This window comes from Tamandua tetradactyla, chromosome 23 (genome assembly GCF_023851605.1).
Source record: "Tamandua tetradactyla isolate mTamTet1 chromosome 23, mTamTet1.pri, whole genome shotgun sequence".
Taxonomy (NCBI): Eukaryota; Metazoa; Chordata; class Mammalia; order Pilosa; family Myrmecophagidae; genus Tamandua; species Tamandua tetradactyla.
This window is the reverse complement of record NC_135349.1, coordinates 46,620,400-46,647,073: the sequence shown is the minus strand read 5'-3', so window position 1 is coordinate 46,647,073 and position 26,674 is coordinate 46,620,400. Positions and strand designations below refer to the sequence as shown.

Here is a 26,674-nt window from a genome sequence, read left to right as displayed (position 1 = left end):
GTCACATTGGGCGCCGCGAGGCGGAAATGCGCAGTAGCGAGTTCCGGCGTCCGCGTATGCGCCAAAGGCGGCGGAATGGAGGAGGTGCCTCAGGGTGAGCGTGCAGAAGGGCCATGGGTGGCGGAGCTGAAGGGACAAGAACTACTGTAACTGTTATCTCGTCTCCACGCAGACTGTCCCGGGACTGGCAGTGCCCAGGCAGGCCGAGGGGCCTCATGTCAGGGGTGCCCCAACCAGCGGCTCTGCGCTTCTGGAGCCGGCGCCGCGCCGGACCCGGGTGAGGAAGGGGCGAGGCCTGCACAGGAAGTGGAAGTCTCGGACCCGGAAGAGGCGGGGGTTAGGGAAAGTGGGCCGTTGATGGGGCGGGACTTGAAGGATGAATGACAGGCAAGATGCAGAAGGCCTATTAAGAGGGGCGGGGCTCAGAGGAGGCGGGGCATGGAACTAGTCGTTGGCGCAAGGGCGATTCCTGAGGGATGAATGACCGGGAGGGCCCAGAGGGGACCAGGAGGGAGGTGGGGAAGAAAGTGTCGCCAGTGGAAGGGCGGTCCTCAAGGTTCATTGACCGCCTTGGAGTCGCAAGGGGTATTAAGAGCGGAGGGTCCAACTGGAGGCGGAGAGGCTTGGAAAAAAGTCGGCAATGAGGGGGTGGGGCCACGGGTTTGAGTGACAGGAAAAGGGGGCGGGGCTCGGATATTGTCCCGAGCAAAACCGGACGGAGGAGGAAACCCGGTGTTCGCTTGGAAGTTAGGGAGCCCTCAGGTATAAATCCGGCCCCTCCAGCTGCTTTCTAGCTTGTGTGACCTTTAAAACAAAATTCCCTTGCTTTTGGGAAGGGATTGTCCCTTTCAGGCCGCAGAAATAGTTTAACCACCTAACGAGGCACGGTGCTCTGTGCTGGGGATAGGGCTGGGAATGGCAGCTGTGGTCACTGCCCTGGTGGAGCTTAGTTTAACAGGGGAGAGCGACTGCAAGCAAGGTAAACACGCGTGTAAATCATTACAGTGAGAAATGCTGTGAGGTAAATTCGAGTCTGGGGCGCTCTCAAGAAACCTATTTAGAGAAATCTTAAAAAGCAGAAGGAGGCTGGAGAAGAATTTGGAAGGAGTTGAAAGAGAGCCTTGGGTTTGACTCTTGGCTCTCCTGCAGGCAGTGTGGCTGTGAGCAAGAAACTTCACCTGTCTGAACCTGTTTCCTCTTCTAAAATGGGGTGAAAAATTGTTAACTCCCAGTGTTGTTTTCAGGGTTTGGAAAGAAATGGGATATTTAAAGCACAGTAAATATATAAGAAATGATGGTTACTAGTGCTCGGTACTTATTAAATGCTTACTATTTGTCAGGGTTTCTCCACCTCAGCATTATTGATATTTTGGGGGAAGGGGTAGGAATGTCCTGTGCATCGTAGGATGTTTAGCAGCATCCCTGGCCTCTGTCCAACAGATATCAGTAGTATCTCTATGTGCTTGTGACAACCAAAAATGTCTCCAGACATTGCCAAATGTCCCCTGAGGGATTTTGCCCCAGGTTGAGAACCATTACTGTATGCACAGCTTTGTTCTGAAGCAGAGGCTACTGAGGCGAACATATCAGAGTTTCCACCTTTATGAATCCCATATTCTGTCTAATAGAGGGAGGCAAAATGAACACAAACAAAAAGGACTTTTCAGGCAGTCAGAATAGCCTTATTTTCTTCTTAACTCTTAGTATTACCATTAACTAAGCAATATTTCATACATAACCCCTTAAAAATGCCCCAAGGCCTTAGCTCCTTCTAGCCTGCTGAAAGAGGGGCATTTGAGTTTTCATCAGGGACATTATCACCTGAACTGCTTTCTTTGCAGCCATAGAGGAAATCAAAGAGAAAATGAAAACCGTGAAACACAAAATCTTGGTGTTGTCTGGGAAAGGCGGCGTTGGGAAGAGCACGTTCAGTGCCCACCTTGCCCACGGTCTGGCAGAGGATGAGAACACACAGGTGGGACCTGGGAAACTGGGGAATGCTCTTACTGTCTGAGAGTTCACGGTAGCTTCTGATAACCGATTGCTTAGATAAAGTTGAATTGACCTCTTTGGCTTAGCATACCTACAGAGAGAGCAGGGACTTGGCCAGCAGTAGAGGAAGTCTTTCATTGGGATCTCTAGTCATGGAAACAAATGGCAGTGAACATTTCCCTTTGCACGCGGATGATTTAGTATGTCACATTCAGATTTCTTTCTCTTTATTAACCTCTTTCTGCATTTCTCTACGTCAGGAGTCTGCAAATTATAGCGCATCTCCTATCTTTATGGCTTGTGAGATAAGAATGTATTTTACATTTTTAAATGGCTACTTTTAAAGTGGGGTGTAAGTACCTACATATTATCTTGATTTTGTCTCTTGGCCCACAAAGCATATACTTTCTGTATGGCCTTCGAAGAAAAAGTTTGCCAACCCCTACATTAGACTATTTGCTTCTATAGAGATGAGCATAAAAACTTAAACAATCTGATGCTGTTTTGTGGATTTCTGCTTTAATATAAGGTATGTGAGGATGAGGAAAAAAATTATTTTTACCAGAATGATGAAATGGAATTTGTGATACCTTTGTTTTTTCTTAATTTATTTATTAATTAAAAAAATTAACAACACACGAACATAAACATTAACTTATGATCATTCCGTTCTACATATATAATCAGTAATTCACAATATCATCACATAGTTGCATATTCATCATTTCTTAGAACATTTGCATCAATTCAGAAAAAGAAATAAAAAGACAACAGAAAAAGAAATAAAACGAAAACAGAAAAAAAAAAGATTATACATACCATACCCCTTATCCCTCACTTTCATTGATCACTAGCATTTCAAACTATATTTTAACATTTGTTCCGCCTATTATTTATTTTTATTCCATATGTTCTACTCGTCTGTTGACAAGGTAGATAAAAGGAGCAACAGACACAGGGTTTTCAGAGTCACACAGTCACATTGTGAAAGCTATGTCATTATTCAATCATCATCAAGAAACATGGCTACTGGAACTACAGCTCTACATTTTCAGGCAGTTCCCTCCAGCCTCTCCATTACATCTTGAATAACGAGGTGATATCTGCTTAATGCATAAGAATAGCCTCCAGGATAACCTCTTGACTCTATTTGGAATCTCTCAGCCATTGACACTTGTCTCATTTCACTCTTCCCCCTTTTGGTGGAGAAGGTTTTCTCAATCCCTTGATGCTGAGTCTCAGCTCATTTTAGGGTTTTTCTCAATCCCTTGAAGCTGAGTCGCAGCTCATTCTAGGATTTCTGTCCCACGTTTCCAGGAAGGTCCACACCCCTGGGAGTCATCTCCCATGCAGACAAGGGGAGGGTGATACCTTTGATTTTAAAGACCCACGTTGTCATTTAGGACTTACAATTTTGCACTGAGTATAGAAAATGATCTAAAGGTTCACTTTGAGTATGATTTTATACCTAATTTCTGTGGTTTTCAAATACTGTTTTTTAACAAACATAGTACCTTTTTTTTTTCAAAATGAAATTTTGCTCAAATCCCTAATTAAAAAAAAAAAATCAAAACACTTTGGGGCAGTGGGGACAAACCCACTCTGACATGCCTTCAATATATACGTGCACAGATAGACCCTCAGTGGTCCCTGAGACACCTCACCAGCATCCAAGGTCCAAGAAAGCATTTTTTAAATCATAGCATTAAGAAATTAGAATTTGCTTCAGGAGTCAGCAAGCTTTTTATGTAGAGAGCCAGGTGGTAAATATTTAAGCTTTGCAGGCTATACCATTCTGTATCAACAATTCAGCTCAGACGTTGCAAGGTGAAAGGGGCATGTGAAAGCAGCCACAGACAATGTTTAAATGACTGAGTGTGGCTGTGTTCTAATAAAACTTTTTTTTTATTCTATTCATTTATTCTGAACACACTACCTTTTACAGGTGACTCTTTTTTATTAATTAAAAAAATTAACAAACAAAACATTTAGAAATCATTCCATTCTACATATATAATCAGTAATTCTTAATATCATCACATAGTTGCATATTCATCATTTCTTAGTACATTTGCATCGATTTCTAATAAAACTTTTTTATCACTGATACTTGAATTTCATATTATTTTCATGTCATGAAATGAAATTATTCTATTTTATTTTTCTTCCAACCATTTAAAATGTAAAAAACATTCTTAGTTTTTGGGCCATTCAAAAACAGGTATCCTGCTGATTTAGACCATAGGTCGTGGTTTGGCAGCCTCTGGTTTGGCTCAAAGTGGCAGAAGCAGTAGTGCTGAGAAGAGCATTTTGGAGGAGAATTGAGGTCTTGGTCAGGCTACTGGCCGTTGTGGGGTAATGAAGAGGCTGGGCCAGGTCAGGTGATCTGTAAAGCTTTGTGATTGTCCCACTCACTGGGGCTCTGAATTCCACCCTGATAGTTCATTTCTCTTCAGATCATTTTATTAGAACCTTGAGCTGCTGTCTCTGTCCTACCGGGGATGGAGGAGGGCCTCTCTGTGGAATGTGGCATATGCCATCCAAGATGTCCTCTAGGAATTTGGAGAAGGAAAGAAGACTGACGGCGGACACCTGGACAGGGTCCTTGGCGAAGGTGGCTTCTGAAATATGATGGAGGCTGATGCAGTGTGGGGAGAATGAGAGTGGAAGCAACAGCACAGAGGGTAGGACTCGGAGGAAAAGGCTATCTGCTGTGGCTGAGTAGCTAGGAGAACTGAGGATGAGGCCATATCATAGCATGGAGGCTTTGAATTTCCTGGTCAGGCATGTGGATGGGGAAGAGGTGTGATTTGAGCATTGCTTTAAGTGTGTGGCCATGAGAGGCAAGTGTATGATTGAGTAGTGAAGGGTGGTGGCACACAGTCCAAAGCGGGTCATTCTTACCTTGGGCCACGAGAAGGGGCCACGAGGGTCTGAGCCAGGGCAGCAGGTAGAACAAAGGAGGGCAAAGTCCTGACAGTAGAAGAAACAGTGGTTCGTAGCATTGGTGGGCAGGAGGAGGAGTCACAATTCTGATTTAGCATGTGGGGCCAGGGCGTGGTGGCTAAGAACACAGGTTCAGGGGGGCTGCCCATGTTCACATCCCAGCTCCAGTAAAGCTGTCATCTTGAACAGCTCACCTGGCTCTCACTGTCTCAATTTTCACATCTGGAAATGGGATCAGAGGACTGAGATAATACATGTAAAGCTCTTAGCACAATGCCTAGCACAGAACAGGTGCTCAGTAAACATCCACAACAACAATAATTATTAATACTTTCTTCCATCAACTGGAATATGAAGGGGTGCTGATTATTTCCGTGTTAGAGATAATCAGTTTTGTAGCCTGCTCAAAAAAACAGGGCTGAGCAGGTTAAAAAAAGACTTGGCAGCATTGTTCTGTTATTCACCAGTCTTGCCGTCTGAGGCTCAAATTTGTATCATCTAGTTGGCTGGCAAAGAAATCTGTTTTCCCAGATGATCCATACTAGCCAGAATCATTTTTGCTTTTAGAAGCTGTTGGGAATATTTTTAAAAGCTCTCCAGAGACAGGCTTTAACTGGGCCAGTTGCAAATAACTGCTTATGAATAGACAGCTGTTTACATCACTTACTTTATATAATTATGTTTTGAAGTCCTTGCTGCATACATGTCTGGACTTTGCAGTAGACTGAAGGAAAGGCCCCCATCCAGTGTGGAAATAGAGCTAGATATGCTGTATTCCCTTTTACAGTAGTGGTTTGAAAAAAAAAAACTTTCCATTTAGGAGAGTGGATTTTCCCCGAGCAGACCCACTCAATGTCAGTAAAAACATCACCATCTTCAAAGAGTGCTCATTGTCAGCACATAATAAGCACCGAATGTTTCTTGTTTGTTAAAGGCAAGTAGCACGTATTTCTTACTGCCCTAAGTTTAGCAGGGCACTGGGGAAACACACTCTCCATTTTCTGCCTATCCTCTGGTAGTGCTCAGCACTAATTCTGAGCAAGTCCTGCCCTGTCAGTGCTTAAGGCAGACAGGAATCTGAACTCTCATTTGGAAAGGACCTAGAATCAAGAGAGCAGAATTGGAAAACCCTCCTGACTAGTCACAGGCAGGCTATGGAATGTATAACTTTGGTGAAGGTCAGAGGAGGAGCCTTTATTGTATAAGCCTGAGCCAGGGAACGTAAAAGGATCACATGGTATCTTTCCACTACAAAAGTCACCGACACCTATAAATGACAAATTTATGATCTTGCTTTGTGATCAGTTACGTATTAAGCTGTGTCCCCCCAAAAAGACATATTCAGTTCTCAACCCTTGGTGCCATGAATATGACTTTATTTGGAATAGGGTCTCTGAAGATGTGATTAGTAAAGATGCGGCCAATGATCCAGCATGACTGGTGGCCTTATAAGAAGGAAAGAATTAGATACAGACATAGGGAGAAGACCATGTGAATACAGAGTCAGGCGCATCTGTAAGCTAAGGAACAGCAAGGATTGCTGGCAAACACCAGAAGCTATAAGAGGCAAGGAAGAATTCTCCCCTACAGATTTCAGATTTCTGGCCTCCAGAACTGTGAGATAATAAATTTCTATTGTTTTAAGCAATCTACTTAGTGGTACTGTTATGGTAGCCCTAGCAAACTAAAACAAGATCTGAAAGGTCAGCTATATCATTAAAAGGTCCAAGTTGGTTGTTTGGAGACTATAGTGTTTGAGTCCCTTTTCTGGGACTCATACACTCTAGAGCTGGAAGGGGCCCTTACAGATGCCCAAAACATCATTTCACAGATCAGAAGCTTGGCCAGACAAGTCCTGGAGAGGGAGGGCAACTGTACAAGGTGGCACAGCCTCAGAGTACCAGAGTTAGGGCTAGAACCCACATCTCCTGACCTGTTATGCAGAGCAGCTTGGGTAATAGAGAAAGAAGAGTGCTGGATCCAGACAGTCTTGCAGCATCCCAACCCCTCCATGTACTGGCCAGGAGAGCTCCAGAGAGGGCCTCCTCTCGCACCGGGTTCCTAATACCCCCCACCTCAGGGGTCCTGATAAGGATCAGTGCATCAGGGAGGAAGAAAGGGAATTAACTGGGCAGGTATCAGGGCAGTCAGAGGGAAGCCTAAGGAACCAGGCTCAGAAAGGGACAGGACACAGGCTGCTCCCCCGATCTGGAGAGTAGGAATTTTCTGGGTATCGCCATGGGACTGTGGACACTGCATCTCTTCCTTGACTCTGCGTATCGTATCACTCAAGATTCACTCCTTCGGTCATGAGGAGTGTAATTCTCCAATAGGAAACTGATTAAACTGTTCCCTTAAGGAGGGTGTGGAGATGGAGCAGCTAGAAACCCAAGAGTTTTGATGACATTCTCCATTCGGGGTGTGGTAATGGGTAGAATTTCCCAAATAGTGAGGCTCTGTTATGAAACGCTGGTGGACTGTTGACACACGCTAATCAAGAAGGCAAAGGACCGGGCCTAGCTGTTGGATTGTATGGTTCAGTTTAGCTCTTGGCTTCCCCAGCAGAGGGTGCATGAGGCAGATGTCCCATCCTTCTCACCACAGGTCCCAGATGGCGCCCAGGGTTGAAGAGGGAAACAAGAAGTGAATTTGGGGCAAGTTAAAAAGTTACCCAGAGGTGCTGTACTTTGGATTCGAGAAACTACAGGTTTCAAGATGACTATTAGCTGTGTTCTTCCAAGGGTTCCTGAAGGCTGTCTGGGGCCTCTCAGTTATCAGTCAGATGGAGAAAGAATGGTATTTAGGTGAAAGGAGGCACGTGGAACTATGTTTAAATTACTAGCAAGGATCTTTGGTAGGAGATTTCCTTTGCATTTGAAGTTTATTTTCTGAAAGTTTGGCCTGAGTTATTAGCCTTCAAGGTGATAGGAAAACAGGGCTTAGTCAGAGCTTCGCTAGTGGTTCCGTGAGGCAGTAGAAAGCCCTGGCTTTGGAGTCTGGAGCGCTCAGCTTATATCCCGTCTCTGCTTCTTGCCAGTTGAATAAGTCACTGATCTCTCTAAACCTCAGTTTCTTCGTTAAAGCTGAGGTAATAGTACCCATACCCCACACAGCAGTTGAGAGCAAATGTGAAAGGCCCGACTGTGCCCTGGCAAAGGGTACATGGACAGTGGCTGCACCTGAGTCTTGAAGGGCCTAATGCCCAGGTCCAGGAGGTCACACTCAACCTGGACTGGACTCTGTGGGATCAGCGTTGATGAATTTTGTGGAGTTCTCTTTAGGACTGCTGGACTGTTGTCTCAGGGGACCAGAAGATACGTGTTGTCACTCTCCCTCATAAGACTGAGCTGGTTGCAAGTTTGGCCCAGGGTCTTTCTGTCTTCTCCCCTCCCTCCTCTTCTGACCCATTCCCCTCCCAGCCACCCATGTTGGAAATATTGTACCTTCAGTTATATAACCATTCTGGTCTCTTCTTGTTTCCCCAGATTGCTCTGCTAGACATTGATATATGTGGGCCGTCAATCCCAAAGATAATGGGACTGGAAGGAGAACAGGTAAGAGCTCTGTTACAGAGCTCAGAAAAATATTCTCTTAAGGCAAACTTTATAGAGCTGAACTATTAAAGCAGAGAGGTCAGCAGAGCCCATATGGTTTCATATGGACATGATGAAATCGGTTAAAGGTTAAATGTTGAGTCCATTCAGTCGTCCATCTGTGTATTTTAACAGCAACTGTGAATTTGGAGTATGGGAATTATATATAAAGTCCATCAAAACCATTCAGAAAGGATTAGTTTCAGTCACTCCTTAAGGGGAAGGGAAACAACAAGCAAAATGCAGAAGTGATACAAGGAAATTCAGCTACAACTGGGAAAGCTTGACTAGGGTTTGCAAGGGTTCTGTGTCCTGGAAGCAAGGGAATATTTCTACCCTTGTGGTCTCCTCTGGGGAACTGAGACTGAGAGGCAAGCAAGTGATTTGGAGTGGGGGCAGGGCTGCACCAGTGTGTGGGGATGCTGGTACTTCCTTTCTGGTTCTCAAGAAGCAGTCCAAGGAAGGATTTCCCCAAGGGCAGTGGGTACATTAGGCTGGAACTGGAGGGTTAGGATGTTTTAACAGTCTTAAGATTGGTGTGTTCTTTAATTAAGTGCCAGACACCATTCTGGGGAGACAGTGATGAATGAGGTAGATAAAACCCCTGTCCTCATGGGATTTACCTTCCAGGGGGTGGAGGAGGGCAGGTGACAGATAATGTGAAAATAGAGCAGGGTCAAGGATAGATGGGGTGGGACCGGTGGGTGGGCTGGTCAAGTCCATCCCTGCTAAGCAGACAGTGAAGAGAAGGAGGCAGCCGTGCCGACGCTGGGAGAGGAGCATTCTGGGCTGAGGGGATAGCAAGGGCAGGAGCCCTGGAGCAGCAGTGCCCTCTTGTCCTCAGCGGGGAGGCCAGGGGGCTGGTGTGGAGTGACAGGAGGTGCTGGAGAATAGCCAGAGGCCAGCTGGGCTGACCCTCGTGGGCTCTGTTAAGGACTTGGGACTCATTTCTGACAGTGGTGGGAAGTGTAGTAGAGCAGTAGGAGCCAAACTCTTGATCACTTATCCCAGTCAGTAATGGATTTTGTGGCAGAGGCCCAACATGGGTATGCATTTGTAAGTTATACTGCTTACTGTACTAGTAATAAATATTGTCTAAAAATTTTTAAATGATGAGATAAAAATAATACAGAATTGCCACTATTTTTTCTCCTATGTTCTTGGATCCTCCTGTTTACCTTTCTTTTAAGGCCAGTGACTTCAAGAACCAGTACAAAGTTTTACAAGAAAGATTTTAAAGCCAGACACAACATATATCTATATTTCCATATATTTGAAATGTCTGGTATAGGCCACTCCATAGAGGCAGAAAATAGATCAGTAGTTGCTTAGAGCTGGAGGTGGGGTAGGGGACAGGTGACAGCTAAGAGGGGCAAGGTGTCTTCTTGGGGTAATGAAAATGTGATGGTTGCACTTACCTGGAAATATACTAAAAACCATTGAATTATACACACTTTAAGTGAATCAATTGCTTGGTCTAGAGATTATATCAAAATAAAGCTATTTAAACAAAAAAGTAAGACTTTATAACTAAATTTGATTTTCTGTTTTGGCTCCTACAAGAGGCTCTAAAAGAGCAATTAGGATTGATGTGTAATTGGAAGCTCCTTAAGTTCTAGTTTCATAATAAAGATTAGGCAGAGCTGAATCTTGGCTATTGATGAATACCTGCTGGAGGGGAGGGTCCTGAATATTGAAGTGGCGCCAGCGAGCTTCCCGTTAGCCCATACTCTCACCACCCCCTCTTCCCCTCTCCCCCTATACACACCAGCGCAGCTGGACAGAGCAGACACGCTGGCCACTGACAGGGCAGCTTGTGAAGCAACTGTTACACCTAATTCTCTTTATTCCTACAGCTACACAAAAGTCACCTCCGGGGTCCACAACTCCCTGCATTTTCTCAATAATCCCTAACTGATTTCTGTTATGCTTTTATAATATCTCAGACCCAAAATTATATTTCAACTCAGGTAACTTTGGTTCCCTGATTAAGTAAGTATCTAGGCAGTTTCAGAATAATCCTCTTTGGGGGAAAGGGATATTAAAGTATATCTTGCATTACATACATAAGAATTTGGTGGTAACATATATATGAAATGATGAATTCTATTTTATACAACTGTGTAAGATTTGTCTTGTGCAGGAAATATGGTCATGGTGCACAATTTCGTACTAATGAACGTTCCTCCTGTTTGCAGGTGCACCAGAGTGGTTCGGGCTGGTCTCCAGTGGTGAGTTTCCACCCTTTGCCTTAATGAATGTGTGACAGCACGGCCACACCTTTCTCAGCCCATCTACTTGTAGGTCAGCAGATATTTGTTAGGGCCCTTTTCTAGGCACAAGGAGATACAATTAAGACCAGGGATCAGCAAACGTTTCTGTCTAATAGTAAGTATTTTTGGCTCTGGTTCTACAGTCTCTGCCGTTGTGGCTTGAAAGCAACCATTTGTCAATATGTAAATGAACAGCCATGGCTATATTTCAATAAAACTTTATTTACAAAAACCCAGTGGGCTAGATTTGACCCAGGGCTCATAATTTTTTTTACAATTTATTTTATTTATTAAACATACCAACATACAAACACAAACATTCTTACCATATGATCATTCCATTCTACATATATAATCAGTAATTCACAATATCACCACATAGTTGTATATTCATCATCATGATCATTTTTTAGAACATTTGCATCAATTCAGAAAAAGAAATAACAAGAAAACAGAAAAAGATTCATATATACCATACCCCTTACCCCATCCCTTTCATTGATCACTAGCATTTTAGTATACTAAATTTATTTTAACATTTGTTTATTTTTAACCCATATTGAGTCGTCTGTCAAATAGGTAAATAAAAGGAGCATCAGGCACAAGGTTTTCACAATCACACAGTCACATTGTGAAAGCTATATCATTGTGCAGTCATCATCAAGAAACATGGCTACTGGAACACAGCTCCACATTTTCAGGCAGTTCCCTCCAGTCTCTCCACTACATCTTGACCTACAAGGTGATATCTATTTAATGCATAAGAATAACCTCCAGGATAACCTCTCGACTCTGGAATCTCTCAGCCATTGACACTTTATTTTGTCTCATTTCACTCTTCCCTCTTTTGGTTGGGAAGGTTTTATCAATCCCTTGATGCTGAGTCCCAGCTCATTGTAGGATTTCTGTCCCACGCTGCCAGGAAGGTCCACACCCCTGGGAGTCATGTCCCATGTAGAGAGAGGGAGGGTGGTGAGTTTGCTTGTTGTGTTGGCTGGAGAGAGAGACCACATCTGAGCAACAAAAGAGGTTCTCCTGGGGGTGACTCTTAGGCCTAATTTTAAGTAGGCTTGACCTATCCTTTGTGGGGTTAACTTTCATGTGACAAACCCCAAGATTGGGGGTGCTCAGCCTTGGTTGTCCCCACTGCTTGGGAGAATATCAAGAGTTCAACTTGGGGAAGTTGAATTTTCCCCCTTTCTCACCATTTTTTTTGCAAATACTTTTTTATTCACTGATCAAATCACTCTGGGATTATTGGGGCATCACTCTGGACAAACCTATAAAATCTCATGCTCTATTCAAGGTTCCATGTACTTATGGTATTCAATTAAGCTTTCCACACACATTATATTAGGAAATGCACTAGTCAAAATATAAATTTTTACCAAATAAACACTTTTTGCTTTAGTCTCACACGTAAGTTAAAGTTTTAAAATATGAGTTACCATCTATTTTCAACACCCTGCAGTATTGACATTCCTTTGTTCTTCCTCATGCAAAAACATTTTTAAATTTGTACATTTAGCCACTATCATTATATACTCTAGGCATTCCTAGATTGTACCATCTCAGTCTTTAGAGTGTATCTTTCCTTCTAATTTCATTTGCGCCCCCAGGCCTCCTCCGCCTATCATTCTCACATTCAGCTTCATTCAGTGTTCTAACATTATTGTATTACAGTTAGGTAGTATTGTGCTATCCATTTCTGAATTTTTACTATCAGTCGGGGGCCATAATTTGCCAGCCTCTGGTTAAGACAATTAAGGAAATGACACTCATTTATTTTAGCCACATTTACTGTGGTGTTTCTTCCAAATCCTATCTTCCCTTTCTGGGGAGAGGAACAAAAATGATTTGAAAATATAAAGAGTGAATATTCTCATAGATCAGACGCTAATGTCGTCCTAAAATGTTTTCTTCAGCCAGAGCTCAGACAAAGGCATAAGAAAGTGCCTTACTTGTGGTTTCAAAGTAAAGTGTTTCTTCTGGTGTGATAGCTTTGTGCCTCTGTCTGTCTCCTCTGCAGTATGTGGAAGACAACCTCGGGGTGATGTCAGTGGGTTTCTTGCTCAGCAGCCCTGATGATGCTGTAATCTGGAGGGGACCAAAGAAAAATGGTTTGTAGCTTTGCTTTTTTTGTTTGTTTTTTTGGGTGCATGGTCTGGACATTGAATCCAGGTCTCTCCTATGGAAGGCAAGCATTCTACCACTGAACCATCCATATACCGTAGTAGCTTTGCTTTTATCTCTTATCCTGTTCTCCCACAGTCATGATTGCTCCTGGCTTTCCTTACATCCTGTTCTAGCAAGATGGCCACAGCTCCTCCCAAGAATCACCATAGCAGAATTTTTTTCAGCCTCTGTTTATCTCTTTTTTCACTGGTTGAAGAGAGCTACTACAAGTATCAGTTTTAGTTTTATAATTTTTCATGTTTGTTAGGAATTTTTTCTTAAGACCCGTATAACCCTGAAAATTTTTGAATTATGGTTTTATAGTGGCTTATTTGTGTCAGAGAGTAAAGTGTGTGAATTGAAATTAGTACCAGGTCGATTTGATACTGAGACTTAGGACAAAATTGCCACAGTGTTGTTAGGGCAAGGATCAGTCGCAGTACTGTGGCCCTTCGGGGCTGGAGCCTTCTCTGCTGTGTGGCTCTTCTGGGCACTGTAGGATGTTTAGCAGCGGCCCTGGCTTCTGTCCACTAAATGCCAGTAGCATCCACCTCCACCCCCATCACGATAATCAGAACTGTCTCCAAACATTACTGAATGTTTCCTAGAGGCCAGATGGCCCCCAGCTGAGAACCACTGATTTAGATAGAGCATAGGCTGAATGTGGATAAAACTTACCACTGCTTTTGTGAAGAGGGTCGTAAGTGCAGAAAAGGAGAAGAAAAGCCGTACACTCCAAACTTCCCTTTCCAGGCCTGATCAAACAGTTCCTGCGCGACGTAGACTGGGGTGAGGTTGACTACCTCATCGTGGACACCCCGCCTGGGACGTCCGATGAGCACCTCTCGGTGGTCCAGTACCTGTCGGCAGCCCACATAGATGGGGCTGTGATTGTCACCACCCCTCAGGTGAGTGGTCCCCGGCCGGTCCCCGCTGGTGGCTGGGTTCCGGCTGTCTGCAGCCTCCAAGCTGGTCTTAGTGGAGCGGAGCTCAGACCCTGACCTCGTGGAGGCTCTTTTCAGGATGTATTTTCCCCAGAAGTACCTGGCCTGGGGCCGTACCACCTTTGGGGAAAATGTTTATCTTTGATCCAGCATGGGCAGTTAACAAGCATTCAGCAGCATTTTTTGGTCATCTGTAAGTTAAGCAATAATGGCTTGAAATGCACTTCTTTTCCCTTTCCTTCATAAAACCAGCGCTCTGACTGGCACTGTTGTAACAAGGTGGCTCTACACGACCACGCTGCCCCTACAGGGCTTGCCTACCACATGCCCCCAATTCGGAACAATTTAGGAAATCTCCCAGTTTTCAACAGAACCAGCCTGGATCATTGTCTTAGTTTCATAGCTGCTAAAACAAATACCACGCAATGGGTAGGTTTACACAATGGAAATTTATTGGCTTATGGTTTAAAGGAGAGGAGAAGTCCAAAATCGAGGCATCAGCAAGGTGATATTTTCTTTCTGAAGACCGTGATGTTCTGGGGCTGGCTGCCAGCCATCCTTGGTCCCTGGCTTTTTTGTCCCGTGGCAATGTACATGGCAGTGTCTTCTCTCTTTTCCCTGTTCCTTTGACTCCCAAACCTCCTGCTCTTCCTTCAGGCTTTCTCTTCATAAAGCCTCCAGTAAGAGAATTAAGACCCAACTTATTCAGTTGGGCCATCTTCAAAAGGTCCTAAATATAAACATCTTTTACCTAAAAATAACATCTTCAAAAGGTCCAATTTACAATGGGTTCACTCCCACAGGAATGGACTAAGATTAAGGACATGTCTTTTTGAAGGGGTTATATAATTCATCCTACCCAAAACGTAAACAGAGGTTTCTGGCTAAGCTGGCCCTGGGTGCTTGCCCCTTTGAAGGGGCCTATCCTGCTTCTCTACCTGTCACATGCAGGCTGTGCCATGAGGCCTGTGTTGACCTGACTAAGGGGGAGAGTGAGTATCGACTTGAGTGGACTCAGCGGTGAATAAATACAGTTGGACTGCAGTAGACTTTAGTATTGTCATTGACCATAAAGGTTCCCAAGAAATCAATTATTTTCTCCAGTTCCACTTCTCTTCATGATGCCCTTCTCTGATCCTGACAAAGTGCGTTAAAGGGGTCTTACTTTAGTTGGTCCCTGAACTAGTCAGTCCTTTCACACAGTCCATCAAGCATCCACTAAGCACCCACTGCATCCCAGGTGCTGTAGTGGGCATGGGCACCCATGGGCAGTGGAGCTGGCACCTCCAATGGACCTGCAGTCAGTGCAGGGCATGGAGCGTGCTAGAGTCCACTGCCAGCTGCGTGACAAGTACTGGGGCGTGCAAGGGCTCTGGACTGGGGTGGGGGAAGGGCAGTTGATGAGCTTTGTATCTGTCAGATCACTCTGGCTGCCCTGTGGGAAAGGATTGTAGGCATATGATGAGGAGTGGACACCGGTAAGCTTCTAGATGAGGGGTGAGGGTGGCTGGGCCCGGCCTGAAGGTAGCATGGAGGAAAGTATGTAGGTGCGTTCTTTATTGAATTTTTGAGAAGTTGTTGGGCCTGTTCTAGTTTGCAAGCTGTTAAAAGTGATAGACTAGAGTCAGAATGGCTTTTAAAAAGAAGAATATATTAAGTTGCAAGTTTACATGTTCTAAGGCTGTGAAAATGTCCAAATTAAAGCAACTCTGTAGACGTGTCCAATCTCAGGCATCCAGGGGAAGATACCTTGATTCAAGAAGGCTGATGATGTTCTGAGCTTCTCTTTCAACTGGAAAGCCACTTGGTGAACATGGTGACATCTGCTAGCTTTCTCTCCAGGCTTCTTGTTCCATGAAGCTCCCTGAGGAGCATTTTCCTTTTTCATCTCCACACGTCTCTGGCTGCATGGACTCTATAGCTTTTCCCAAAATGGTTCCCTCTTAAAGGGCTCCAACAAGCAATCCTACCTTGAATGGGTGGAGCCATTTCTCGATGGAAACCATCTAATCAAAAGTTACACCCACAGTTGGGTGGGTCACGTCTCTATGGATAATCAAAAAGCTCCCACCCAGCTGTATTGAATGAGAATTAAAGAACATGGCTTTGCTGGGGCGCACAAGATTCAAACCAGCACCGGGCCTAACCTTATAGGTTCCACAGAAATTACCTAAAAGGCAAACAATCTAGTTGGCCCCAAGCTGGCTCCTGCAGTGCCATATTTATTATGATAAAATAACACGGAACCTCTGTCAAGTTGGAGAGGAGGAATGCAGAGTGAACCAGCCCACCTTGCTCCAGGAAGCTTTCTGGAGCCCTTGGGGACTCGTCATGTTTATGTACCTTCTGTATATAACTCCTCTGGTGAAATATGACTTCAGGCCAGGGACACCTACCTCCTCGGACCCTTTTGTGCCCAGCATTGGCACAGGCAGGTAGCTGTTTTGGGGGACCCTTATTGACAAAGAGACAGGGCTTTTATTACCAGGCACCGTGGAGAGGCACAAAGGTGGGTGACATCCAACACTAAATGACAGCCTGTTTACTTTGTGGCCAAGCACCTTTTCTTTTGTACGTCATCATTAAAGAGGACAAGAGACAAATGTGGACCCCAGGGAAAGAAGTGATCTCTGGAGGCCGGAAAGTTCCGGGAGTCCATGTATGTTAAAACCACAGATGCTAAGGGGCAGCATCGAGCTGTGCCAATACTTGCAGTGATGTTGAAGAGGGAAAACAGCGAGTGTCCCGAGCAATGCTTGCACACAGTAATGACATTGTAAAAGAAGCATTCAAAATTCAGAAGTAAATTCCAAGTGATCCAATAGAGTAATACTCATTGAATAAAGTATTGAATACTTATTGAAAAGGTATAGAACTTTTTGTACATAAAGTTGTTTGTGTTTATAATAATCTAGATAGAGGTTGGCAAACCTTTTCCATCAAGGGCCAGACAGTAAATATTTTTGGCTTTGTGGGCCATACATCTCTGTCACAACTATTCAGCTCTGCCGAGGTAGCCTGAGAGCAGCCTAGACAGTGTATGATGAACAGGTGTAGCTATGTTCCAATGAAACTTCATTTACAGAAACAGACAGCAGGCCAGTTTGCCCATCGGCCATAGTTTGCTGATCCCTAATCTAGAAAATAGTGTGTGTTTTGGCTCATTGTAGTATAGTCACAAAAAAATAGAGTGTCAAGATATGTTAGATGATCACTTTTCTCTAGCTCCGTTGTGTGTGTGATGTTTGACTGTTCAAGTTTATCCTTTCAGGGATTTGCAGGAAACACAGCACATGGAGCAGGGCTTAGCATAGAAAGCCAGTAAATGTTTAAATTGAATAAATGACACACATCTCTCAGGTTTTACAATAGCAAATCAACTCCACTCCAACGACCCCTTGACCACTCAAACATACTCTTTGTTACACTTTGACTTTGGGGTAACTGGTCCTTTTTTTTTTTTTTTTTTTTTTGAGAGGCCAAGTTTCATAAAATTTTTTATTTGGAAAAAAAAAAAAAAGGTTTTACAAAATACCATTCTTCCAAAATCGAAGGAACTTTCCCATAGGGTACATATAAGCTTTCTGCCTGTCATGGTATAAGATATACCATGACATTCAAAGGGGAGAGGCTTTTAAATAGCCACCTAACTGTAAAACCTACAAGATAAGTTGGATTTTTCTTGTTAAAGTGCCTTTAAAATACTAAAGCAAGTAATGAAATATAATTGTTGAATCTATTTGCAATTTTAGAAGTTTCTTTAAAATGATCCATGTGATATGCACAATGTCACAGCTGGTACAAAACTGCCTATATTGAAACACAAAAACAGTGCATAAGAACTATATTCTTTGAAAAATAATTTGAAATGCTGCCACTGCATCATAAGGCTAACTTAGATTAGGTTGTCATTAGTATTCGGGAATTAACAAAATAGCTGAATATTAAGTATCCAAGCATTTAATTTAAAACCACTCTAAGGGTAAGAGAACTTGCTGTCAAATTAACTCAGGATCTCTTATTTCAAACTACGTGTAACATATTTTGCTGTATACTCTAAACAAATGGAAAACTAGGTTTCAGGATATAAACTCCCATTTCCCAAGCAGAGCCTAGTTTTTCTTTTGTAGTCCAGCAGCTTTGAACTTTGAAACCCTCTTGGTAGTTTCTTCTGATACAGCTGACAAAAATTCTTTTCTTTCAGGAATAGTGGGTAGCACAAGATGAGCAGTGGCTGGATGAGGGATTAAGGAGGGTGATAAAAGTTCTTTTTCTATTACCGTTCCAGAAAAAGCCTCAGGTGTTCCTGATAAGGGCGAAAGTTTGTTTTGATGATTTCCTTGTTCTTCCGAAATGGTCTCACTCATATCACTGCAAGTTGCTGCTTCACAACTAATGCTCCTTAGAACTCCCCGTCTGTCATCAACTTCAGCAGCACTGGTGTCACTACAAACACTGTTCTCTCTGCTTCCAGATTTCAGGATTGATTTACGAGGGACACACTGTCCATTCACTACATCGACAAAGACTCTGTAAATGTCAGCAGGAGTCCTAATGGCAGGCAGCTCCTGGGCAGAATGACCACTGCCAGAGCTGTTCTTTTGTTTACGTTTGGCTTCTATCTTTTCACTGAATTTTAAAGTGGTATTTTTTCCAGTATTTATTCGGACCCTCTTAGGTTCAACAGTATGAGAACAATATATTGTTGGTACAGTATTATCTCCAACCCCTAAAGCATCATGGTCATTTTCATTATCACCATCCTCACCGCCATCATCATCATCTTCTTCATTATTACTAGGACAGGGATTTGAACCAGTCATCGAACAGTTCAACTGATTATTCACTTGACCATTGAATAATTCTGAATTTGTAAAATCCTCATGACAACTGCTTGGAGTCAGAGAGTCTGTTACTTGATGAGTACTGTTCCCATGTGGATTTAGATCTTCTTTTTCCTCCTCAGAAGAAGTTGTATCTTCTCCGTTTGCAATCCCAGAATCAAGCTATCAAGTTCACCTAGCAATTTTTCTTGTCACTCTAGTTCTTCAAGTCGGGTTCCTCATCAGCAAGCAAATCATTAGATTTTATATCATTTGAAGAAATCTGCTTGAAAAATATCTGCAGTTTTGGGGTTTGGAGGAGGTTTTTGGGCAATTTTGTGTTTTACTTTAAATTGAAAGTCACTTTTGATTTCTTTTATGTCAACAATATCACCTGCAGCATCACTTATTTTCTGCAAATCTGAATTCAACTCTGGATGCAAAATTTTTCATTGCTTTTTAAAAATTATCTATCGTTTTTCTTACATGTTCTTTCCTGTGTTCAACTAAGTCTACAGCTTGCTTTGCTGAGCAATTTGCAAACCAGTTGTCCCCAAGTAAAATAGTGACTTCATTAGTATGGACAAGTTTTCCTGGCATGAAGGCGAGGGGGCCAGATGGTGCCGTGATACTATAAGACAACTCATCAGGCAGTGTACCGAGTCTTTCTTGAAGGGCATTATAGTTATTATCGACCTTCCAGTGCTGGATTTTCTCCCGGCAGTTAGTGACCCCCTTTTCCTGCTCCTGCGGTGCTGCGGTGCCTCCGGGGCACATAACTGCGCCGAGGCCGGGGGCCCAGAGTTGAGCGGGGCTCCGTGGTGGGGCACTGGGGGCACAGTCGGGCCAGCGGGCTCAGCATAGCGAATGGGTCCTAAGCGAGTGTTTCTGGAGGCGTCCGCTACTCGCGTCCCGGCTGCCCGGGCGCCGCATCTCACGCGCATGTCCCCCGCCGCTGTGGGCTCGGAGCTGCAGACCGGCCGGGAGCGGGAGTCACCTCTAAAACTGGGCCTTTTTTAACCTTGATAGGAAGTATCTCTCCAGGATGTCCGGAAGGAAATCAACTTCTGCCACAAGGTAAAGCTGCCCATCATCGGGGTGGTGGAGAACATGAGCGGCTTTGTCTGCCCCAAATGTAAGGTGAGTGCATGTCGGGCTGCTGGGCCTTCTGAACAGAAGTCCTTGCGTCATGCTGGAGGATACGATAGGAATGGTTCTGCGTGCTGCTACTTCGGCTTTCCCCATATTTTGGGAAGCAGAATCACAGTTAAAATCCTTTATTCCTGAGTAAATGAAAATTCTTTTGGTGGCTTAGTGTTTGATATTCAAAACGGTTTTTGTTTTTGTAGTTTCTTTATATGTGAACCCTTCTTATCATTGTGATTCTGAAACACAATCATGTTTGTCCCCGCCGTTTAATTTGCCTTACAGAAAGAGTCTCAGATATTTCCTCCCACAACCGGGGGCGCGGAGACCATGTGCCAGGACCTCAAGATCCCGCTCCTTGGCAAAGTGCCTTTGGATCCACAGATAGGTGGGTGAGGGTGAGTCCAGACGCCCTGATCAGCCGCCATGGACATAGCGAGGCACTGGGCAAGGAGGAGGGTCACGGGACACTGGACTGAGAACCCTGCTTCTGGGGGCTGCCACTCCTGCCAAGTGCCCTGTAAGGCCAACTGTGCTGCTGCCACAGGAGAGAAGCAGTGGAAACCCTGGGCAGGCATGCACCAGGGGAGCATGGAAAGCTCCATGGGGAGGTACTGGCTGGGTTGGGCCTGGGAGATTGGGGTGAGAATTAGTGAGGGAGATGGGAGGAAGAGCACTAGAAAAGGAGGGTACAAGGGGTGTGCGGTGGAGTGTTGGCCGACCCACGCCATGAAACATTGTCAGCTTTGAAAATCCCCCTTATGAAGGTGCCCCCTGTAGCCCCTTTGTCTCCAGCGTTTCTCTCAGTAGGCTCTGGATGAAGCCCTGGCCTGCACTGAGGGCTCTGCTGCAGAAGTGCTTCCCCTATGTACCGTGGGGTGCAGGTGCTGTGGGCATCACAGGGAGCCGAGGGAGGCCTGTCCACACCTCCCTCTTGTGTTCACTCCATATGCTAAGTAGGGTCCTTGGGCCACCCACACTCCTTACATTATTTGTTAGTTGAACGTAAGCAGTGAAATGTGCCAGGGATGGACCCCCATGGGGGATAGTAATGGCTATGCCGAGGAGGCTTGTAGGCTGGGGCTGAAGAGAAGGCGTGAGAGAGGAGGCTGTCAGGATGATGGCTTTGACCTCTGGCCTTGGAGCCTGGACAGATTTGTCAGGAAATGAGGACTGTGAAGAGTTTCTGAGCAGGGGCGCTTCAGGAGCAGCCCTGGGTGTGCTGAGAAGAAGGGGGCCAAGGTTGGCTGCCCAGGGGCACCTGTCAAAAAGAGGCTGGGCCTGGTCGATGGTGAGGATGCTAGGACTGAGCAGGGGCCTGGGAATTGGCATGGAGAAGAAGGTATAGTCATAGGGAAAAAGGGTCATGACTTGGGGGTGAGGGGAGGAGAAAGGGGTCAGAGGTGGCTGTGGTGTCCAAGTGTGGGGACGTCACTCACAGAAATGGTGAACACAGAAGTGGGTGCTGTTGAAAGGGGCCATTCTCCCTTTTGGGGGCACTAAGTGAGGCCTTAGGTCTGTGCCCAGGTTTGGTAGAGCGGTTGGGTATAGAGATGGTCATGCCCACTGAGGGGAGTCAAAGCCATGAGAATGGGCGAGACAAAGGCTGAGAACATAGTTTGAGGGGTGCCTGCCTGAGGAAGTGTGAGTAGCTAGAGACTGTTCTGAGAATAGGGATAGCCCTGGGTGAACCCCTGTAAACCCTGGGTGCTGGGAGGGCTGTCTACTCCCAGAGGCAGGCGAGACTGGCCACCTGGTGAGACGGGGGTGAGGGCTGTGATCTCCAGGAGTGTCCACCGCCGTCAGCTGCAGCCTGTGCCTGTGCCTGTGCTTTCGCCTAGACCAGCTGCCCCTGGACGGGCCTTAGGAGAGCCCCCTCTCAGGGCAATGGGGAGGATGGCAGGAGAGCCCTGAGGAGCTGCAGACCCAATGTGAGTCCCACCACGGTGAGGGTGAGGGTCTCAGCCCACTGGGCGGCTCTGAGGAAAGTTGGTGAAGCAGCCAGGGGGTTCCTGGGCTCTCTGTGCCTCCCAGAAATGGGCCTGCCTCGGTCACTGGGCAGAAGCAGATTCAGAGTTGCTACATTTCCCAATTTTGAAGAGGATCTTAAGACTTCATGATTCAAGCCCATATCCACCACACTGTACCTCCTCTCACATGTTCCAATTTTTAAGGAAAAGCCAGAATTCCATGTATTTACACAAAATACCCTGATTACCAAACATTGGCAACAAACTCCATTTTTGTAAAAACACCACGTGTGCTGGGCTTCCCACCTCTGCTCATTTGTGTCAGCCATGCTCACCCAGGCCCCCGCGGGGACATCTAGTAGAAATCAGGATTAGATCCAGAATGTTCCTGCCAAGAGCCACCTCCCTTGCATCTCATCTTCCTGTCTTACCCAGTTTGACATTTGCCCTTGGCCGCCTTTTTAGAGCCATTTTCCACAAAGAAGCCAGGTTCTAGCCACTTCATGAGAGGTCACAGCAAAGCAGAGATCCAGCAGTAAGCCTCTGGACTCAGTTCGGAGCTGGGAGAATCCAGTACCTGTCATAGGCTTGGTCCACTGTGGCAGGTCCGTGTCACAGCCTGCTGGTCTGCTCACCTCTCATGAAACCACAGATATTTAAAGCTGGGAAGTTTCAGACGGGAAGGGGTGGTTAGCACCATCCACACTGCTGAGAAGGGCAGGAGGAGGGCTGAGTGGGGGCCACGGAGTCATTGGCAAATCTGGAAGCAGCTTTTGTGGAGTGGAGGCTTTTGCCTCCAGAGTACATGACAGTGCATGCGGCGGCCATTTCTGGGAGTGGTGGACAAGAGGGAGCAGATGGCACATTGCTCATGCTGATTCTCAGCCCTTCCTTGCTCCCCGCTCCTCAGAAATCACTGGCGGCTGTCCAGCAGAGGTTTGCAGTGTGGGGAGGGCTGAGGCTCCAGGTCGGATGCCCTGGCCTTTTCTCCCAGCTCTTCCCCCATTAGCTGTGGACCTGGGCAGGTCATTTCACCTCTCTGAGCCCCAGTCTCACCATACAATGGGGAGGTGATAGCACCTGCCAAGAAGGGGCTGTAAGGATAGAAGGAGAACATGCAGGGCTCAGAGCAGGCTATTTTTATAAGGTTGTTGGTTTTGGAGAGTAGTGAGGATATAAGAGGAAGTTTTGTTAGGATGGGGAGGGGAGAGCATCTTTGTGAGAAGAGGGAAGAATCTCTTGGGAAGATTAGAGAAGCAGGAGAATCCTGAGGAATATTAGGGATGAGTGGCCCTTCCAAGATGGTCTTGGGATCCTGACCAGCTTGCCTGACCTCGGGACCTCCCTAGCTGCTTTCCCTTCATTCCCACCAGAGCCCAGACCTGCCCAGAGCTCCACCTCTTCCAGCTCCCTCTCGCCCCGGGTTTTCCTGCCTGCATATTAGGGCAACACAACAGGGGAACACCAGGAAATAGTAGCTACAGAGCCGGCCTCACGAGGGCCTCCCTGGAGTTACTGGGAGGGGAGAGCAAAGCACCAGGACATCTCTGGGAGGACGGTCTCAGGGCCCCTGCGCCGTGTTTCTGTGGGAGCTGGGCTGACCTCCCGGTGCGGGAGACAAGCTGCCTGTCCTTGGGGCAGCCACCTTCTGTGAAGAAGACACTGCCAACGTAAAATGATAAAATTGTATGTGAGAAAAGCAGTGGGCAGAATGTGTGTATTGTATTACATGCTGCCATTCTTCCCAGGATATATGAGTGTGTATGTGTGCATACATTCCAAGTTTATGTGCATTTGTATTTCTGGAAAGACACCCAAAACACCGGTAGCCTCTCTTGGACTTAGTTTTCTTGGACTTACTTTTCTTACTCTATCCTTTTGTATCCCATATTTTACCATGTGCATTTGTTATCTTATTATTAAAATAACTAGTTAAACTTTTAAAGTAGATTTCTGGGCCCACTCAGGTGCTGCTGAATCAGTTCTCTGTGGGGTCCTGGAACTACATTTGCCGCCCACCCCCTGACCATTCACAGCCATGCTGCAGACTGGGCAGCCCTGGGCAGACGTGGTCAGAGCTGCACTGCGATGTGAAGCGCTGGTCCGGGGCCCTCCTGAAGGGCTGGGGGGTAGCTGGGTTCCTGGAGACCCGGCAGGCCTCAGCACTGTCACCTACTGTGAGTGGGCCGGGGTTGGCTCGAGTTCTTTATCATTTCAGAGGGTCAGGAAGAGCCTTCAGCTCCTGTTACCACTGTGTTTCCCCTTCCTGGATTTATTTCTCTGTGTCTTTTAGGAAAGAGTTGTGACAACGGACAGTCTTTTTTTACTGAAGCTCCAGATTCGCCAGCCACATTAGCCTACCGAAGTATAATTCAAAGTAAGTGTTGACACACATGATCATTTATTTCCCCTTCTTAATAACTTTTATTGGTCTCTGGTGTCTATAGGATAAAGTCCAGACTTAAAAGAGTGTGGCATTCAGGGTTGCAGTCTGTGCACCTAATGCAGACACTCCTTCCTCACCGCACGATTCATCAGCCTTGACTTCCGTGCGTGTTGTTGTTGAACGTGTATGTTCTGTCTTAACTGTGACTTTGCTTATGCTGTCATTTTTGATGGAATACCCTTTCTCCTTTGATGTCTGTGTACATTTTGTGAGACTAAGCTAAAAGTTGGTCTTCTAACTTATTTTTTTTAACATGGGCAGGCACTGGGAATCAAACCCAAGTCTTTGGCATGGCAGGTGAGGATTCTGCCTGCTGAGCCACCGTTGCACTGCCCAGTCTTCCAACTTTTAACTTCTGTGGCCCAACCAGTATTGCCTGTCCCCTCTCTGCATCTCTTCTGACATTTGGCATGTACAGTATAGTTCTTACAGAATTATAAATATAATTATTTGATTTCCTGAGTTTGATCCCTTCATGACCCTCCCTAAAATAGATTTTTTTTCAGGGTATGGGTCACTTTTGTGATTCCAATGTCTGATTCATGAAATATTTATGCAATAGGAAAAACAAAAACAAAATAGGTGTTTGAGTCTGGTAAACTCAAGAGCCAAAACAGGGCAGGAGGTGATGCACTGAGCCAGGCGGGCCGGGTGGAGGACAGCCTTCTCTTCAGGACAGCAAAACCTGTGTTAGGACGGTTTGGGGAAGGTTGGTGGGGCCTGGAGAGTGGCTCCCTTGAAAGGGAAGCCAGATATCTAGGTACCTATGAGAAGTTTTCCAGTCAGTATCATGAAGTAATTCATTGTTTAAAAAATACAGTGAGGGTGAATTTCATGGCATGTGCAGTATATCTCAATAAAGCCATAGAATAATTTGTATTTTACAAACAGTCATGGGGAGCCACAACAAACCCCTGTGCAGCCCAGATCCACCTGCTGGGCAGCCATTGGCAGCCTGGGATCTCAGGTCACTGGTCAGAGCTTCAGCTGCTTAGTTTGTGACTGGGTTTTATTTGCCCAGGGAAATGGTATCGAAGGTAAATGACATTCATTCCCAGGATTCTCGATTTACAGAACAGGCCAATGTACAACATCCAGCCTTGGTGGTTATCACCAAGGCTGCAGTATCAGGACACAGGGCATCAGCGGACATGAGGCTCTGTGTGGCATTCGGCTGCCTTGGAATGGCCACCCCAATGGATGCTGCCTCCCCAGCCAAGTGGCAGGGCCATCTCCGGGGTCAGAGAGCAGCCAGAGCTCCTGTACTTATCAGCTTCTTTTCTAGGGATCCAAGAGTTTTGTAATGTGCACCATTTGAAAGACGAGAGCCCCATGGATTCCTGAAACCCACGAGAATGTTAAGGACACAGCAGTTACCGAGCTGGGGAGCTAAACCAGCAGCCCATCCGTCCGACCTCACCAGCGCCAGGAACAGGGTGGGAGTCACGGCACGCAAGGACCAGACACTGGCATGGTGTGAAGTCACTTTCTCAGAGACACTTTAGTTATTTACTTTTTGTACATTTTTCTTTAGAATATATGTAAAGGGCATTCTTTACAAATATGCTATTTGAAAAATAAAAATATCTTCTCCTCTAAAACCTCTCCTCTGAGACCTGGTTAATGTAAAAACCAAATGGGCTGTGGGACTGTGGAACTCCTTATTGGAAGCTTGATGGATTATAGAACCTTTCACTTAAGCTGTTTCTGTATCTGAAAACAAGCCTAAAAAAGAACCAAAGAGATGAATGTATTACGTAACTACATAATCTGGCAATTCACATTTTCAAATAGCATAGCCAAAGTAGCTATTCTTCAAATTGAAGAAAAATTAAAATGGCGATAGAGCCTTCAGCTAGGGTTCCCCCCATGGTCAGTGCACACGGATGAAGTCAGGTGCAGTCACACTAACCCTTGAGAAGCCCTGAAATGGCCCATATAGGACGACTTGTGGCTTATATGCCCTGTGTAGTAATGTGCATAACGTATCCAGTAATGACTGGTGTCTGTAATCTACAGTCATAAACCGCATCTATATAGAGTTCATGTAGAAAACACTTCCAGGTTTTTCAAATTACATAAAAGGAGTGACAGGCAGAAATACTAGAATCGTCCTCACTGCCATGAGAGGCTCCTCTGTGTTCAAGAGACAACCAGGAACTGAGACCAGCTGGGGAAGAGTAAATTCCTGATTTCCATCTCTCTGTAGGATGTGTAAGTGAAAGGGTGCCAGGTCCTCTTGTTCTTGCGCCCCCATTCTCCTGCTCCCCTTCCTCCCCCTGCATGTAGGGTGGAAAGTGCACACGGTGGGAGGGAGGCGGGAAGCCGCAGGCCCCCTGTAGAGGCCCAGTGTGGCCCTGGCCCCA

General features: G+C 45.5%; 2 protein-coding genes and 1 pseudogene across 3 annotated transcripts in view; 1 reads left to right on the top strand and 2 right to left on the bottom strand.

Moving 5' to 3' along the window:
• On the top strand, positions 1-25,913 carry NUBP1 (NUBP iron-sulfur cluster assembly factor 1, cytosolic). Of its 2 annotated transcripts, XM_077141825.1 has the most exons (11): positions 1-94; positions 173-277; positions 1,842-1,975; positions 8,424-8,492; positions 10,730-10,762; positions 12,834-12,924; positions 13,733-13,887; positions 19,776-19,886; positions 20,178-20,280; positions 24,156-24,239; positions 25,594-25,913. In XM_077141825.1, exons 1-11 carry the CDS (start codon positions 76-78, stop codon positions 25,650-25,652), a joined length of 963 nt encoding a protein of 320 aa, XP_076997940.1. In that variant the 5' UTR covers positions 1-75; the 3' UTR covers positions 25,653-25,913. The 2 variants fall into 2 exon arrangements, with proteins under 2 accessions (XP_076997940.1, XP_076997941.1); XM_077141826.1 differs by lacking the exons at positions 1-94; positions 173-277 and adding an exon at positions 434-762.
• On the bottom strand, positions 18,036-19,531 carry LOC143667518 (unconventional prefoldin RPB5 interactor pseudogene; annotated as a pseudogene).
• Positions 25,092-26,674, bottom strand: part of TVP23A (trans-golgi network vesicle protein 23 homolog A) — a 25,457-nt gene continuing 23,874 nt past the window's right edge. The window contains exon 8 of the mRNA XM_077141827.1: positions 25,092-26,033. The gene's annotated coding sequence lies outside the window, so the exon portion shown is untranslated. The remainder of the gene's footprint in view (positions 26,034-26,674) is intronic.